We start from the raw sequence: 14,812 nt of genomic DNA on the forward strand, positions 1-14,812 counted from the left end.
GTTACTAGTCCCTTGCTCCTGGCATTTTAGTTGCCTCTTACAACACACATGGCTTGCAGAGGAAGAATGCTGTTCCACTTCCCCATGGAGATAATAGGAAATAAACAAGAACAAGAGCTAGAAAGAAAATAGCAGAAAACCCAGAGGGGTGTGTATATATATGCTTGTACATGTATGTGTAGTGTGACCTAAGGGTAAGAAGAAGTAGCAAGACATACCTGAAATCTTGCATTTTTATAAGACAGAAAAAAGGACACCAACAATCCTACCATCATGCAAAACAATTACAGGCTTTCGTTTTACACTCACCTGGCAGGATGGTAGTACCTCCCTGGGCAGTTGCTGTCTACCAACCTACTACCTATGATATATACATTTTTTAAAGAATAACTTCAGGTTTACATACACACAACACAGATAAATACATATAGTACTTAAATTATTAATACAATACATAAATTAACATTTAAATAAACATTTAAAATAACATTTACTTACCTTTATTGAAGACTGTTGCTGGCATCTGGAAGATAGGGAGGAGGAGTAAGGGAGCACTTATTGTTTGGAAGGGGAATCCCCTTCCATAAAGACTTTAGGTAACAAGTCCTTATCTGGGGTTACTTCCCTCTTTGTCTTTTAATGCCACTAGGACCACCTTAAGAGTCACTGGACCCCTGTTGCACAAAATAACTGTCCAGAGTCCTCTGTTTCTGGTGCCTCTTTAACCCTTAAACTGTCTAAATGTAGATCTACGTTGACGTGCATAGTGCTCTGAACATAGATCTACGTCCGATTTTACATGCTTTTGAATGGAGAAAATCAAGGTCGGAGCACTACGCACATCAACGTAGATCTACGTTTGGACAGTTTAAGGGTTAACATTTCCCTAAAATGGTTCTGTCACTGAACTTGTTGCAGAGATGGCTTGTTGCAACTTGCTCAGGGTGGTATTTTTCCACAAAACTTTGCAACGTATTCCACATTCCACACATGTCACTAATCACTGAAGAAGGCACCTCCTTCACTCCCTCCTCCTCCTCCTCCTCTTCCTCCTCCTACTCCTCCTCTGAAGCAAGTTCCTCAACTGTGGTTTGATGCTTTTCCAGATGAAGCTCTTGCAGCTCTTCGGTGCTTAGCTCTTCTCTGTGGTCCTCCTCCAACTCTTCCACATCCTTGCCACTCACCTCCAACCCCATGGACCTTCCCAATGCCACAATACCTTCCACAACAGGCAGAGGGTCGGCATACCACTCTCGTATTTTTCTACTATTTCTTTCTTCACTTCTATGGTGTTTCTCACTTTCTTTACCAAAGGGGTGCCACTAGGAAGTTTCTTTGGGCCATGGTGACTTATTTCACAGTTGCACTCAATAAACAAGCACCAAACACAATGAATTAATTGTGAAATGTTTGGATGAGCACGCAGAGTAATGTTAACTCAAAGATAAACAAGCAGCCAGACTGACTCACGACGCCTGTGTGGGGAGGTGCGCAGGTGCAGGCAGGTGGACAGTTCTGGTACACGGAACGAACATGGGGCACAGTGTGAAACTCTGGACAAAATTTAGCTGAAAAAATGGTTCTAAACTTGAAGCGTACGATACTCAAGGTGGATGAAATACGAGGTTCCACTGTACATATTAGCACCAATCACAGATGAGTATGTAAGTTAAACTCCATGTGGGATAGAAAATAAATGTAATAATGTTGCACTACAAATTTGAGAAAGCTTGTGCAGAGAAAGTCAGCATTATTATTAGTCACTAAAATTCACTAAATCTGTGTCAGTTATTTACTGCTGCTATGTTGCAAATAAAAAAATTTTCTATCTTGTTTAGGGATATTTTGTCTTCATTTAAAGGTTATGTTATATTTTGCTGTAGAGCTTTTCCTGAACTCTAGTTTTTTAGTTATGTAGAACATTAGGCATTAATGTAATTAGATTCATGATAAATATTTTTGCATTATTAGATTGTATTACCCTATGTTTAGTTTAACAAGGAAAATATTTTCCTTTTCTTTCCTTTTGTTTTGTACTTTACAGTGTTTCAGCTCTTGTAACCTACAGTTAATAAAAACTATACATCTTAGTTTTATTTTTATTTTTTCCTTAGTTATTTTGTTGCATTTTCGTATAGAGAATATTCCTTATAAAATTATTACTTATATTGTGATCCCAGATCGTACGATATATTGAGTCATACAGTATTTTGTGTATTTGTCAGTTCTCCAGAGGCTCCACGATCACGTACGAAGCAGCAGCAACACGGTTCGGATGTTGAATCCTTACCAGAAAAACGACCTGCACAACATCCAGATGCTCCATCCTCAAATCAGACATATAAAAGTAGCCCGAAGGAAAGTATCAAGGGGAGAGAGATCCATAAAGAAAGAGACTGTGACAAACAAAAGGAACATCAGTATGATACATCCATATTACAAGACAGAGAACAAAATCAAGAAAGAAATAAGCAGAAGAGCAGAAGCAGAAGCAGAAACAGAAGTGGTGAGCAGAAGCATGGGTCTCCTTGGAGAATATCAACACCAGGATCAGGAGGAAGTCGTGAGTACGAAAATACTGGAAACGTTAACAAGTTGGAGATCACGGGTAACGTGAGGCATGTCATTGCTGACACAAGCTACTTGCCTTTGCCATGTCAACCACCAAGAAATGCAGCAGTGACAGATTCATCTAAGCAGAGCTCACTCTCATGCTCTACCAGCAAGTCTCCAGTCAGGGTTTCTCCAAAGCAAGAAATGATTGATTGTGTTAGGCTGAACCTTACAAATTGTCGATCAATTCCTTTACCTAAAGTAGGTAGTCCAAGTAAAACCATAGGAGATAAACACAGCTCAAAATGGAGTCAAAATCAATCTATATCATCTAAGATATTAGACATCAGTGATACCTTGAAAAGGTCAAGCGAGCTATCCAATGTACAGGGTAGTGGAACTCAAGACTTGCCACGCCTACCACAAAATGGTCGCCATATTGGAGGATCTTTAGCAAGCAAATCACCAGTACCACATTCCAGGTAAGCAAAGGATTTTAATTTTTATTGCAAACAAGTTAAAACGTGATATTTATGCAATTTTATCTCGTATGTACATAAAATATTACTACATACTTTCATCTCGCACCCATTATTCTATCTATGCTTATAACTTTTATATTTCCAAAATGAGCAGTTCCCAGAGGTAGATATGTCTTTGATGCCTTATTTCTTCTTAAAGCTTTTCATTCTTGAAAGTGTAGCATTGTGTACAATCTCTTATGGGCAGGGTAGCCATAAACCCAGTATCCCAAAATAATTTGAATCTTAAACCATGCCCCCGGCCGGGATTGAACCCGCGGTCATAGAGTCTATGACCGCGGGTTCAATCCCGGCCGGGGGTATGGTTTATTTAATCGTGTCATTACGATTTCTTAAGTCAATTTGAATCTTCTTAAAATTTTATTAAAATAAGGTCCTACTACATACATGACATAGCAGTCGTTTGAGAGATTACATGAAATGTGAGACCAAAATAATTTAAATAGAACCTTCTTTGCTATTTAAAAATAATTATTCTCCTCTGTCCCCTTTCTTCCCTTCCCTTCCCTAAAACTTTCTGATGACACCTGTTAAAGATTTCTACATATATTACTGGTTGGTACTGAAGTGGAAAAAATGATCATTGCTGTATAATGCAGAAAGTAGAAGGAAAGAAATGAGTAGCCATAGAAAAATAGGAAAACAGTAGTTAATGAAAGGCCATTATGTAGGAAAAGATATAGCAGACCATTAAGGACTGCTGCAGTGTGCATATTGGATTAGTATTTATAAACAGGCTCTAAACACATTACAAGTTATACAGTACAGTGGTGGATTGGATTGTTAGGGTAGAGATGATTGAAGGTGAGGGTGTAAAATGGAGGTTATGTTTGGTGCAAAAGGTCAGTTTTTCTTAAAAAAATCATAGAGGAGTCTGCATTAACCCTTTCACTGACTTTTGTAGAACTACAATAAATGTCTAATAAAATGGATTATTAGGGAAAATGTGTATCTGCTTTAACAAAAAAATCCATTGTATGGAATGTTATGATTAACCCATTCACTGTCCAGACCCCAAAAATTAACCCTTTGAGGGTCGGTCACGTACAAGTACGTCATTGCAGCCAGGGTTGGTCACGTACTTGTACACCTAAATGCTAGCGCCTTCAAATCTGGTGGAAGAAAGCTGGCAGGCCTACATGTGAAAGAATGGGTCTGTGTGGTCAGTGTGCACAGTATAAAAAAAATCCTGAAGCATGCTGTGTATAATGAGAAAAAAAAAACTCCAACCGTGTTTTTGGTTTAAAACAGCGAATTTCTAGTGTATTTCCATGTGGTATTTATGGCTGTATTCCCGTTTCCTTGGATTCATTTGATAGAATGGAAGATATATTACAGAAATAGAGATGATTTTGATTGGATTCACGATGACAAGTACCTTGAAATTGAGCTCAAAGTAGCAAAAATGATCGATTTTTGCTGATGTTCATTAGTAAACACATCAAGCCACGCATCCAATACACATCAACTGGTGAGTCTAATATTCTTTCACAAGTGCACTGACACCATTTATACCGTTTTTACAATGATACAGTAATATACATAACAGAAAACTTTTTATTTTCTGTGAGAATAAAAATTCAAAATGCAAAGCAAAAGTAATGTAAGAGGGGCCTTGAGACGTGACTAATTGAACAGATAAAATGTTATTTTAGTGCCATGAATGTCTGTCTTGTTTATTCTGGATCCTATTTCGAAATTGGCATCTTTTGAAATTTGTGTGAAATTGCCCAAATTGCCAATTTCTGACCACTTTATTGGGTAGTTGAAATCAGTAAATAGGCGGATTCTTGTACTCAGTCGATAGAATAAATGGAGTTCTAGGGAAATAGCTATGATTTTAGCCAACTGCAACATTGTAATTGACCGAAAATAGGGCTCAAAGTGGGCGTAATTGCCGATGTGTAAATATCTTGGAGACCGCTAATTTTGCGAGAGCATAATTCTGTAAGTTTTCCATCAAATTTAATGCTTTTGGTGTCATTATGATCAGAAAAAGATTCTCTATCATTTCACAAGAATTTTTTTTTTTTTTTTTTTTAATTTTTATAACCCTGAGAATGAGTTTGGGAGAGGGCCTTTCGACCCTCAAAGGGTTAATATTATTCTTCAGTGTCCACTTTTTTTTAAAATATATATTTTTTCTTCTGAAATAGTAGAGAATCTTTTTCTGAAGGTATTGACACGAAAAGTATGAAATTTGATGGAAAACGCATGGCACAATGTATCCATTGGTGATTTTACCCAATTTTAGTCCTGTTTTAAGCCACTACCAATGTTCCATTCAACCAAATTGTTAGCTATTTTGCTAGTATGCCTTCCGTTCTATCAACTGAGCATGAGAAACCACCCATTCAACTATTTCAACTACCCTGTAAAGTGCACAGAAGCAGGTAATTTGGCCAATTTTACACAAAATTAAAAAATGTCAGTTTAAAAATAGAGTCCATAATAAACAATGTAGACATTCCTGGCACTAAAACAGCATTTCCTCAGTTCATTGGTGATGTTCCCAGGTCTCTCTTATATTATACTGTCCTTCCATTTTGAATTCTTATTCACACAAAAAAATAGAAGGTTTACTCTATTTCTTGGATAATAAAATATAACCAGGAATGATTGGTAATGGGTCATGGTTCACAGTATCCCAATAATTTAATGAGACCTATAAAAACTTATAAAATAAACTGGGGGTTATAAGAGGCCTTACCTGTCCTCTGGAATATTGCCAAAAAATTAATATTTCTGCTGATTTGAGCTCAATTTACAGCTACTTTCAATCCTGAAACCAATCAAAATCTTCTCTGTTTCAGTAGTATAGTTTCCTTCTATCAAATAATAACAAAAAATAAACAATAAAACCATAAAAACCATCCCAAAAAATACCACCTTTGCTATTTTAACCCATACACATGGTCACGTGTTTTTTCCATCTTGTACCACGTAGGGCAGGATTTTTTTTTTTATACTGTGCACATTCACTGCACATTATTATTATTATAATCAAGGGGGAGTCCTAAACCCATAGGATTATGCAGTGCCTGTGGGGGGGGGGGGGATTGTGGAAGGTATTCAGGCTTAATTCAGGGAACTGGAGCACAGATCCAATTCCCTATATCAAGAGCCCCTCACCAACATCAAGGAACCTTCCTTGAGGGGCCATTCACTGCATAGACCCATTCTCTCATATCTAGGCCAAAATTTACCACTCACAACTTATCTGAGCTGAGCTGAACTCATGATGTAGAGCTACACGAGGGACCCCTGGCCTCCATGACATACTTCTGCGTGATGGCCACTGAATGGGTTAATAATGATTTACTATACACTATAAAGAAGAATCTTTATGGTGTATAGTAAGTTTAGATTTTCTTGTTTCTTAATTTTGAACATTACTAAATGTTATATACTGTAACATTGTAGTGTTTCTTAATAATATAAACTGTTGAACAAATGTGTCTGAGAGTAAATTGTTAACTTGCACTAATATTAGTTATTTTATTTGGTTTCTTTAAATATTTTTCAGTCAAGTCTAATTTGTAGAGTCTGAAAATATTTTTGATCTTGTAACTTTAGTGTTATCTGTAGAATTAAAGGTCATTGATAACTTCATTTACAGTGGTGTGACTGCAGCATCCCCAGCACACACTAGATATTCCAGAAGTTCAAGTAGAGGTAGATCTTCATCCCGTAGCAGTCGCAGCTCGCGCTCGCGCTCCTCGTCACGTTCGCACTCGCTTTCACCAAGATCCCACTCACCTTCACTACGCTCACACACTCCCACTTCTCGATCCAGGTCTCCCAGGTATATCTATGATAAGAGGTAGTTTATGCCTTGTTTGAAATTGATTCATCAGTAATGTGCCTGTATGTACCATATTTCGCGGCTTATAAGACTTATTTTAGTTTCAGTGGCTCGGCATTGGACGTAGCTGGGAGAGCTACAGCTCATCCCACACCCCAAACTTATAGCTCTCATCACTGACCTTCAGTTTATAGGACGCAGGGTGATTTTTGGGGGAGATTATATGAAAAAAATTCGTCTAATATGCCGTGAAATATGGTACAGTGGACCCCCGCATAACGATTACCTCCGAATGCGACCAATTATGTAAGTGTATTTATGTAAGTGCGTTTGTACTTGTATGTTTGGGGGTCTGAAATGGACTAATCTACTTCACAATATTCCTTATGGGAATAAATTCGGTCAGTACTGGCACCTGAACATACTTATGGAATGAAAAAATATCGTTAACCGGGGGTCCACTGTATATACATTTTTTCATTACAGTGCTCTTAGGAGTGCATTATTGCATATTCAGAGAAAGCACTCAACTCTTATTAGTCATACAGAACTTCATGTCAGAGGAAGGAAGGGGTGTAGAGGTGTTGAGGAAAGAATTTCGGCTGAAAGGATGAAGCAAACTGGTCTCACTTAGGAAATCAGAGTATGTGTCTGCAGTGAAAGTGGGACCATCACGAATAAGTCATAATATTTAACTGCATTGTGTTATCCATGGTTAACCCTTTGACTGTCACAACCCCAAATCCTGAAGTGTCTCCTGGTGTCGAAAAGTTTTTTGGAAAAAAAAAAATTCTAATGAAATGATAGAGAATCTTTTCCCGATGTTAATAACACCAAAAGTACAAAATTTGATCGAAAACTTACTGAATTACGCTCCCGCAAAGTTAGCGATCTTGGCGATATACAGTGGTCCCTCAATTATCGTCCTTAATCCGTTCCTGGAAGTGGGACTATTATCGAAATAGACGATTTTCGAATCAATTTTCCCCATAAGAAATAACGTAAATCCAATTACAGTGGAACCCCGGTTAACGATATTTTTTCACTCCAGAAGTATGTTCAGGTGCCAGCACTGACCGAATTTGTTCCCATAAGGAATATTGTGAAGTAGATTAGTCCATTTCAGACCCCCAAACATACACGTACAAACGCACTTACATAAATACACTTACATAATTGGTCGCATTCGGAGGTGATCGTTATGCGGGGGTCCACTGTAATTCGTTCCTGACACCCAGAAATATTAAAACAAAAAAAATTTTTTTACATGAAATATAGATATGGTACATAAACAGTACAATGGGATATGATGAATGAAACATTAACAGCATAACACTTACCTTTATTGGCGATTTTTCTTAGTGTATGGAAGACTGGGGGAGGAGAGACATTGAATTACTGTTTGGAAGGGGAATCCCCTTCCATCAACACCTCAGCTACCAAGTGCTTTTCTGGGGTTACTTCTCTTCTCTGTTTCTTAATGCCACTAGGACCAGGTTGAGAGTCACTGGAGTCCTGTCTCGCAAAAAACTGTCCAGAGAGCTCTGTTTCTGGTGTCTCTTTAAAACTTCCCTAAAATGGCCGAAGACTCTGTCACTGTACATGTTGCCAACATGGCTTGCAACATCCTTCTCAGGGTGATGTTTCTCCATAAATCTTTCCATCCTACCCCACATTTCAAAAATCTCCTTAATTTCTGAAGAAGGCACCTTCTTCCATCTCTCTTCCTCCGCCTCTGCAGCAAGATTCTGAGCTGCGATCTGTTGCTCCTCCTGCTGAAGCTCTTGCAGCTCCTCAGTGGTAAGCTCTTTGTTGTGGTCCTCCACCAACTCTTCCACATCCTCCAAACTCACATCCAACCCCATGGAACTACCCAGTGACACAATAGAGTTCATAACTGACATAGGCTCATCAGGGGCCGCCTCAAACCCTTCAAAATCCCTCGTGGACACAATCTGTCCACAATTTTCTCCAAGCAGAGTTCAAAGTTCTGGTAGTTATTCCCTCCCAAGCCATACCTATAAGGGTTATACATCCTGGCCAGTTCACCCACACGTACGCCACTTTCATATTGTTCAGTGGTGTTTTTCTTAAATTCAATCGTATTTCTCACCTTCTTTACCAAAGGCTTGGCACTAGGAGCTTTCTTTGGAGCCATGGTAGCTTATTTAGCACTTGCAAGCACTAAAATGAATGGAATATTATGAAATATTTCGTATGAACACATGAGGGGACCGTCGCTCACTGGTAAACAATGGCACACTGGCTGGGAAGGGAGGCCGAGGCGGCTCAGAGCGTGAGTGCGCGTCCAGGACGAAGGACGATTAGCGAGTTTCGGACCATTTGCGAGCCAATGTTTTGACGAAATAATGGGACTATTTCCCATTTCAGGCCGGACGATTATTGAGGGACCACTGTATAAGCATTGGCGATTTCACCGACTTTGAGCCCTATTTTCGGCCAATTCCATTGTTCCAGTCGACAAAACTCATAACTATTTCTTTAGAACTCCATTTTGTCTATCAACTGAGTACAAGAAACCGGCCATTTACCAATTTCAACTACCCAATAAAGTGGTCAGAAATTGGCAATTTGGCCACTTTCACACAAATTAAAAAAGATGCCAGTTTCAAAATAGGGTCCTGAATAAACAATGCAGACATTCTTGGCACTAAAATAACATATCCTCTGTTCATTAGTCACATCTCCAGGCCCCTCTTATATTACTCTTGCTTTCAGTTTTTATTTTTTATTAATAAAAAAATAGAAGATTTACTGTTATGCAGACTACTGCATTATTGTAAAAATGGTATAAATATTATCAGTGCACTAGTGAAAGAATATTAAACTCCCCAGTTGACATGTTTTGGACGTGTGGTGTGATTTGCTTACTCTTGAAAATTGGTAAAAATCGAAAATTTCCGCTAATTTGAGCTCAATTTCAAGGTCGTTTTCATCGTGAAACTAATCAAAATCATCTCTGTTTCTGTAATATTTTTTTCATTCTATCAAATGAGACCAAGAAAACTAGAATACAACCATAAATACTATAGGAAAATACAGTGGACCCCCGGCATTCGATGGCATCGGTATACGTTAAATCCGGTATTCGATACATTTTAACGCAAAAATTTTGCCTCGCCACTCGTTAAAACACCCGCCACGCAATTCATCCGGGACGCGTCCATGTGAGTGCCAGTGTTTACAAGCCAGCCAATGTGCTCACATCTAAGTATACATTCGGTACATTCCATATTATCACAGTGTTTTTGGTGATTGTTTCTGCAAAATAAGTCACCATGGGCCCCAAGAAAGCTTCTAGTGCTAACCCTGTGGTAAAAAGGGTGAGAATTAGTATGGAAATTAAGAAAGATTTTGAAGGGTTTGGGGCTAACCCTGAGAAGCCTATGCCAGTTGTGGAATCCATTGTGCCTGCTTCAAAAATTAAGGAAATGTGTGCAAAGTGGGTTGAACTGCAAACCTTTATGGATGAAAATCACCCTAACACAGCTATTGCAAGCCATGCTGGTGACTATTACAATGACAATGTTATGGCCCATTTTAGACAAATTTTAAAGGAACGGCGACAGAGGTCTAGTGACTCTCAAGCTGGTCCTAGTGGGATTAAAAGAAGAAGGGAAGTAACCCCGGAAAAGGACTTGCTACCTCAAGTCCTAATGGAAGGGGATTCCCCTTCTAAACATTAACAACTTCGACACACTCCCCTCCTCCCATCACCAGATCTTCATTAAAGGTAAGTGTCATGTATTCTATTGTTAGTAGAGTACTACAAACTGCGCATGTCTTCTTCAGTTTGTGTGCATTAAACTTAATATTTCATGTGGTAAATTTTTTGTTTTCATACTTTTGGGTGTCTTGCACGGATTAATTTGATTTCCATTATTTCTTATGGGGAAAATTAATTCGCCTTCCGATAATTTTGGCATACGATGAGCTCTCAGGAATGAATTAATATCATATACCGGGGGTCCACTGTACACATCAAAGTCGACGTTTTAATCCAAAAACTTCATCGGAGTTTTTTTCTCTCATTATGCACTGTGTGCTGCAGGATTTTTTTTATACAGTGCACACTGACCACACAGACCCATTCTCTCACATGTGGGCCTACCATCTTTCTCCTTTATTTGAAGCCGCTAGAATTATTGAGTACAGTGGACCCCCGCATACCAATTTTAATCCGTGCAAGAGGGGTAATTGTTATGCGAAATAATCGGTATGCGAATGAATTTTCCCCATAAGAAATAATGGAAATCAAATTAATCCGTGCAAGACACCCAAAAGTATGAAAAAAAAAATTTTTTTACCACATGAAATGTTAATTTTAGTACACACAAACTGAAAAAGGCATGCACACTTACATGACACTTACTTTTATTGAAGATCTGGTGATGATTGATGGGATGGGAGGAGGGGAGAGAGAGTGTTAGTGTTTAGAAGGGGAATCCCCTTCCATTAAGACTTGAGGTGTCGAGTCCTTTTCTGGGGTTACTTCCCTTCTTCTTTTAATGCCACTAGGACCAGCTTCAGAGTCACTGGACTTCTTTCGCACAACATATCTGTCCATAGTGGCCTGTACCTCTCGTTCCTTTATGACTTCCCTAAAGTGTTTCACAACATTGTCAGTGTAATAATCACCAGCACGGCTTGCAATAGCTGTGTGAGGGTGATTTTCATCAAAAAAGGTTTGCACTTCAAGCCACTTTGCACACATTTCCTTAATCTTTGTAGTAGGCAACTTCTTCAATTTCTCTCTCCCCTCCTCTGAACCAGTTTTCTCAGGTCTGGCCTCTTGCTCTTGAAGTTGATCTATCAGCTCATCAGTGGTTAGTTCTTCATTGTCCTCCTCCACCAACTCTTCCACATCCTCCCCACTAACCTCCAACCCCAAGGACTTTCCCAATGCCACAATGGATTCCTCAACTGGCATAATCCTCTCAGGGTTAGCCTCAAACCCTTCAAAATCCCTTTTGTCTACACATTCTGGCCACAGTTTCTTCCAAGCAGAGTTCAAGGTCTTCTTAGTCACTCCCTCCCAAGCCTTACCTATAAGGTTTACACAATTGAGGATATTAAAGTGCTCTCTCCAAAACTCTCTTAGAGTCAGTTGAGTTTCTGAGGTCACTACAAAGCACCTTTCAAACAGAGCTTTTGTGTACAGTTTTTTGAAGTTTGCAATAACCTGCTGGTCCATGGGCTGCAGGAGAGGAGTGGTATTAGGAGGCAAAAACTTGATGTTAATGAATTTCATGTCCCCATAAAGTCACTCTGCCACGTCTGTAGGATGACCAGGGGCATTGTCTAATACCAGGAGGCACTTAAGTTCTAATTTCTTTTCAGTTAGGTAATCTTTCACATTGGGGGCAAATGCATGGTGTAACCAGTCATAGAAAAAGTCTTTAGTGACCCATGCCTTACTGTTTGCCCTCCACAGCACACACAAATTCTCCTTGAGGACATTCTTTTGCCTGAACGGTCTGGGAGTTTCAGAGTGATACACTAATAAAGGCTTAACTTTGCAATCACCAGTAGCATTGGAACACATCAACAAAGTAAGCCTGTCTTTCATAGGCTTATGTCCTGGGAGTGCCTTTTCCTCCTGAGTAATGTAGGTCTTGCTTGGCATTTTCTTCCAAAACAGGCCTGTTTCATCACAATTAAACACTTGTTCAGGTTTCAGTCCTTCAGTCTCTATGTACTCCTTGAATTCATGCACATATTTTTCAGCCGCTTTGTGGTCCGAACTGGCAGCCTCACCATGCCTTATCACACTATGTATGCCACTACGCTTCTTAAATCTCTCAAACCAACCTTTGCTGGCCTTAAATTCACTCACATCAGCACTAGTTGCAGGCATTTTTTTAATTAAATCCTGATGCAACTTCCTAGCCTTTTCGCTTATGATCGCTTGAGAGATGCTATCTCCTGCTAGCTGTTTTTCATTTATCCACACCAATAAGAGTCCCTCAACATCTTCCATCACTTGCGATCTTTGTTTCGAAAACACAGTTAAACCTTTGGCAAGAACAGCTTCCTTAATTGCCTTTCTGGTGCCCACAATAGTAGCGATGGTTGATTGGGGTTTCTTGTACAACCTGACCAGGTCGGCGATACGCACTCCACTTTCATACTTATCAATGATCTCTTTCTTCATTTCTATTGGAATTCTCACCCTTATTGGTGTAGGGTTGGCACTAAAAGCTTTCTTGGGGCCCATGGTCACTTATTTTCCAGAAACAGCACCGAAAACACTGTAATAATATGAAATATTCCGATTGTATGCTTGGATGTTACCGCGGAGGCTGGCTGGTAAACAATGGCACGGGCGGCACATGTGAGGCTGGCTGAGGGCGCACATTGGACGCGTCTCGGACGAAAATCGGTGAGCGGGTTTTTAAGCGGTATGCGAGGCAAAATTTTTGCGATTAAAGCAAGCGGTATGCGGATTAATCGTTATGTGGTGCCATCGGTATGCGGGGGTCCACTGTATACATATGTCCGAAACACTGGCTTGTAAGACATATATATATGGCCAAAACAGTCAAAGGGTTAAATCTACAGTGTGATTTGTGGATGAATTCCACTGTTAGTATCATGAAATTGTAATAAATCTGGAATGAATAAGTCATCTATCTGCCAGTTCCACACACAGTTTGCTGGTAGGGAAACTGGTGGTGGAACAACAGGTCCTGGTTTCATTGTTTACTTATGCTAGTTAGGCATACTAGTATTTTGGACACACAGTCATCTCCTGTGATGTTAGGTAAAAGGACACAAGTGCAACTAATGTGACATTTTACTGTGGCAACGTTTCGCTCGCCAGGAGCTTTATCAAGCCATTACTACAGCTTGATAAAGCTCCTGGAGAGTGAAATGTTGCCACAATAAAATGTCACATTAGTTGCAGTCGTTGTAGGTAGTAGGTTGATAGACAGCAACCACCCAGGGAGGTACTACCATCCTGCCAAGTGAGTGTAAAATGAAAGCCTGCAATTGTTTTACATGATGGTAGGATTGCTGGTGTCTTTTGTCTGTCTCATAAACATGCAAGATTTCAGGTACGTCTTGCTACTTCTACTTACACTTAGGTCACACTACACATACATGTACAAGCATATATATACACACCCCTCTGGGTTTTCTTCTGTTTTCTTTCTAGTTCTTGTTCTTGTTTATTTCCTCTTATCTCCATGGGGAAGTGGAACAGAATTCTTCCTCCGTAAGCCATGCGTGTTGTAAGAGGCGACTAAAATGCCAGGAGCAAGGGGCTAGTAACCCCTTCTCCTGTATAAATTGCTAAATTTAAAAAGAGAAACTTTCGTTTTTCTTTTTGGGCCACCCTGCCTTGGTGGGATATACACAAATAACCCGCACATAAAAGAGAGAAGCTTACGACGACGTTTCGGTCCGACTTGGACCATTTACAAAATCACACAATGTGTGACTTTGTAAATGGTCCAAGTCGGACCAAAACGTCGTTGTAAGCTTCTCTCTTTTATGTGCGGGTTATTTGTGTATCGTTCCAGTCACGGTATTGTGCCTTTTTTTGTTATTTATTGGTGGGATATGGCTGGTTTATTGAAAGAAGAAGAAAGAAGTTGCAGTTGTGTTCCTTTACGTAACATATTGTCAGTAATTCTACCAATATTATTACAATCTCCTGTGATGCACTGTGTGGATCCACTTGGCCTCAGATTTTTTTTTGGAGACATGAAGAGTTTTAGAAGACCTACAGAGTTGTGCCAAAGTCAAAAATATTGACTGGTGGTATATTTGAAGGCACGAAAAATTGTGCATACTAGTATATGAGACACATTGATGTCACATCACCTGTGTACTCACACATTGACGTCACATCACCTGTGTACTCGCACATTGGACTCAGTAATAG

General features: G+C 39.5%; 1 protein-coding gene across 4 annotated transcripts in view; it reads left to right on the forward strand.

The window, feature by feature from the left end:
- Nucleotides 1–14,812, forward strand: part of LOC128686058 (SRRM2 protein homolog rsr-2) — a 350,784-nt gene that overhangs the window by 315,074 nt on the left and 20,898 nt on the right. For all 4 annotated transcript variants that reach the window (XM_070083996.1, XM_070084003.1, XM_070084014.1 and 1 more), the window contains 2 exons: nt 2,226–3,035; nt 6,715–6,900. In XM_070083996.1, the coding sequence (XP_069940097.1) occupies nt 2,226–3,035; nt 6,715–6,900 (996 nt within the window). The remainder of the gene's footprint in view (nt 1–2,225; nt 3,036–6,714; nt 6,901–14,812) is intronic.

Source organism: Cherax quadricarinatus, chromosome 1 (genome assembly GCF_038502225.1).
Source record: "Cherax quadricarinatus isolate ZL_2023a chromosome 1, ASM3850222v1, whole genome shotgun sequence".
In the NCBI taxonomy this organism is placed as follows: domain Eukaryota; kingdom Metazoa; phylum Arthropoda; class Malacostraca; order Decapoda; family Parastacidae; genus Cherax; species Cherax quadricarinatus.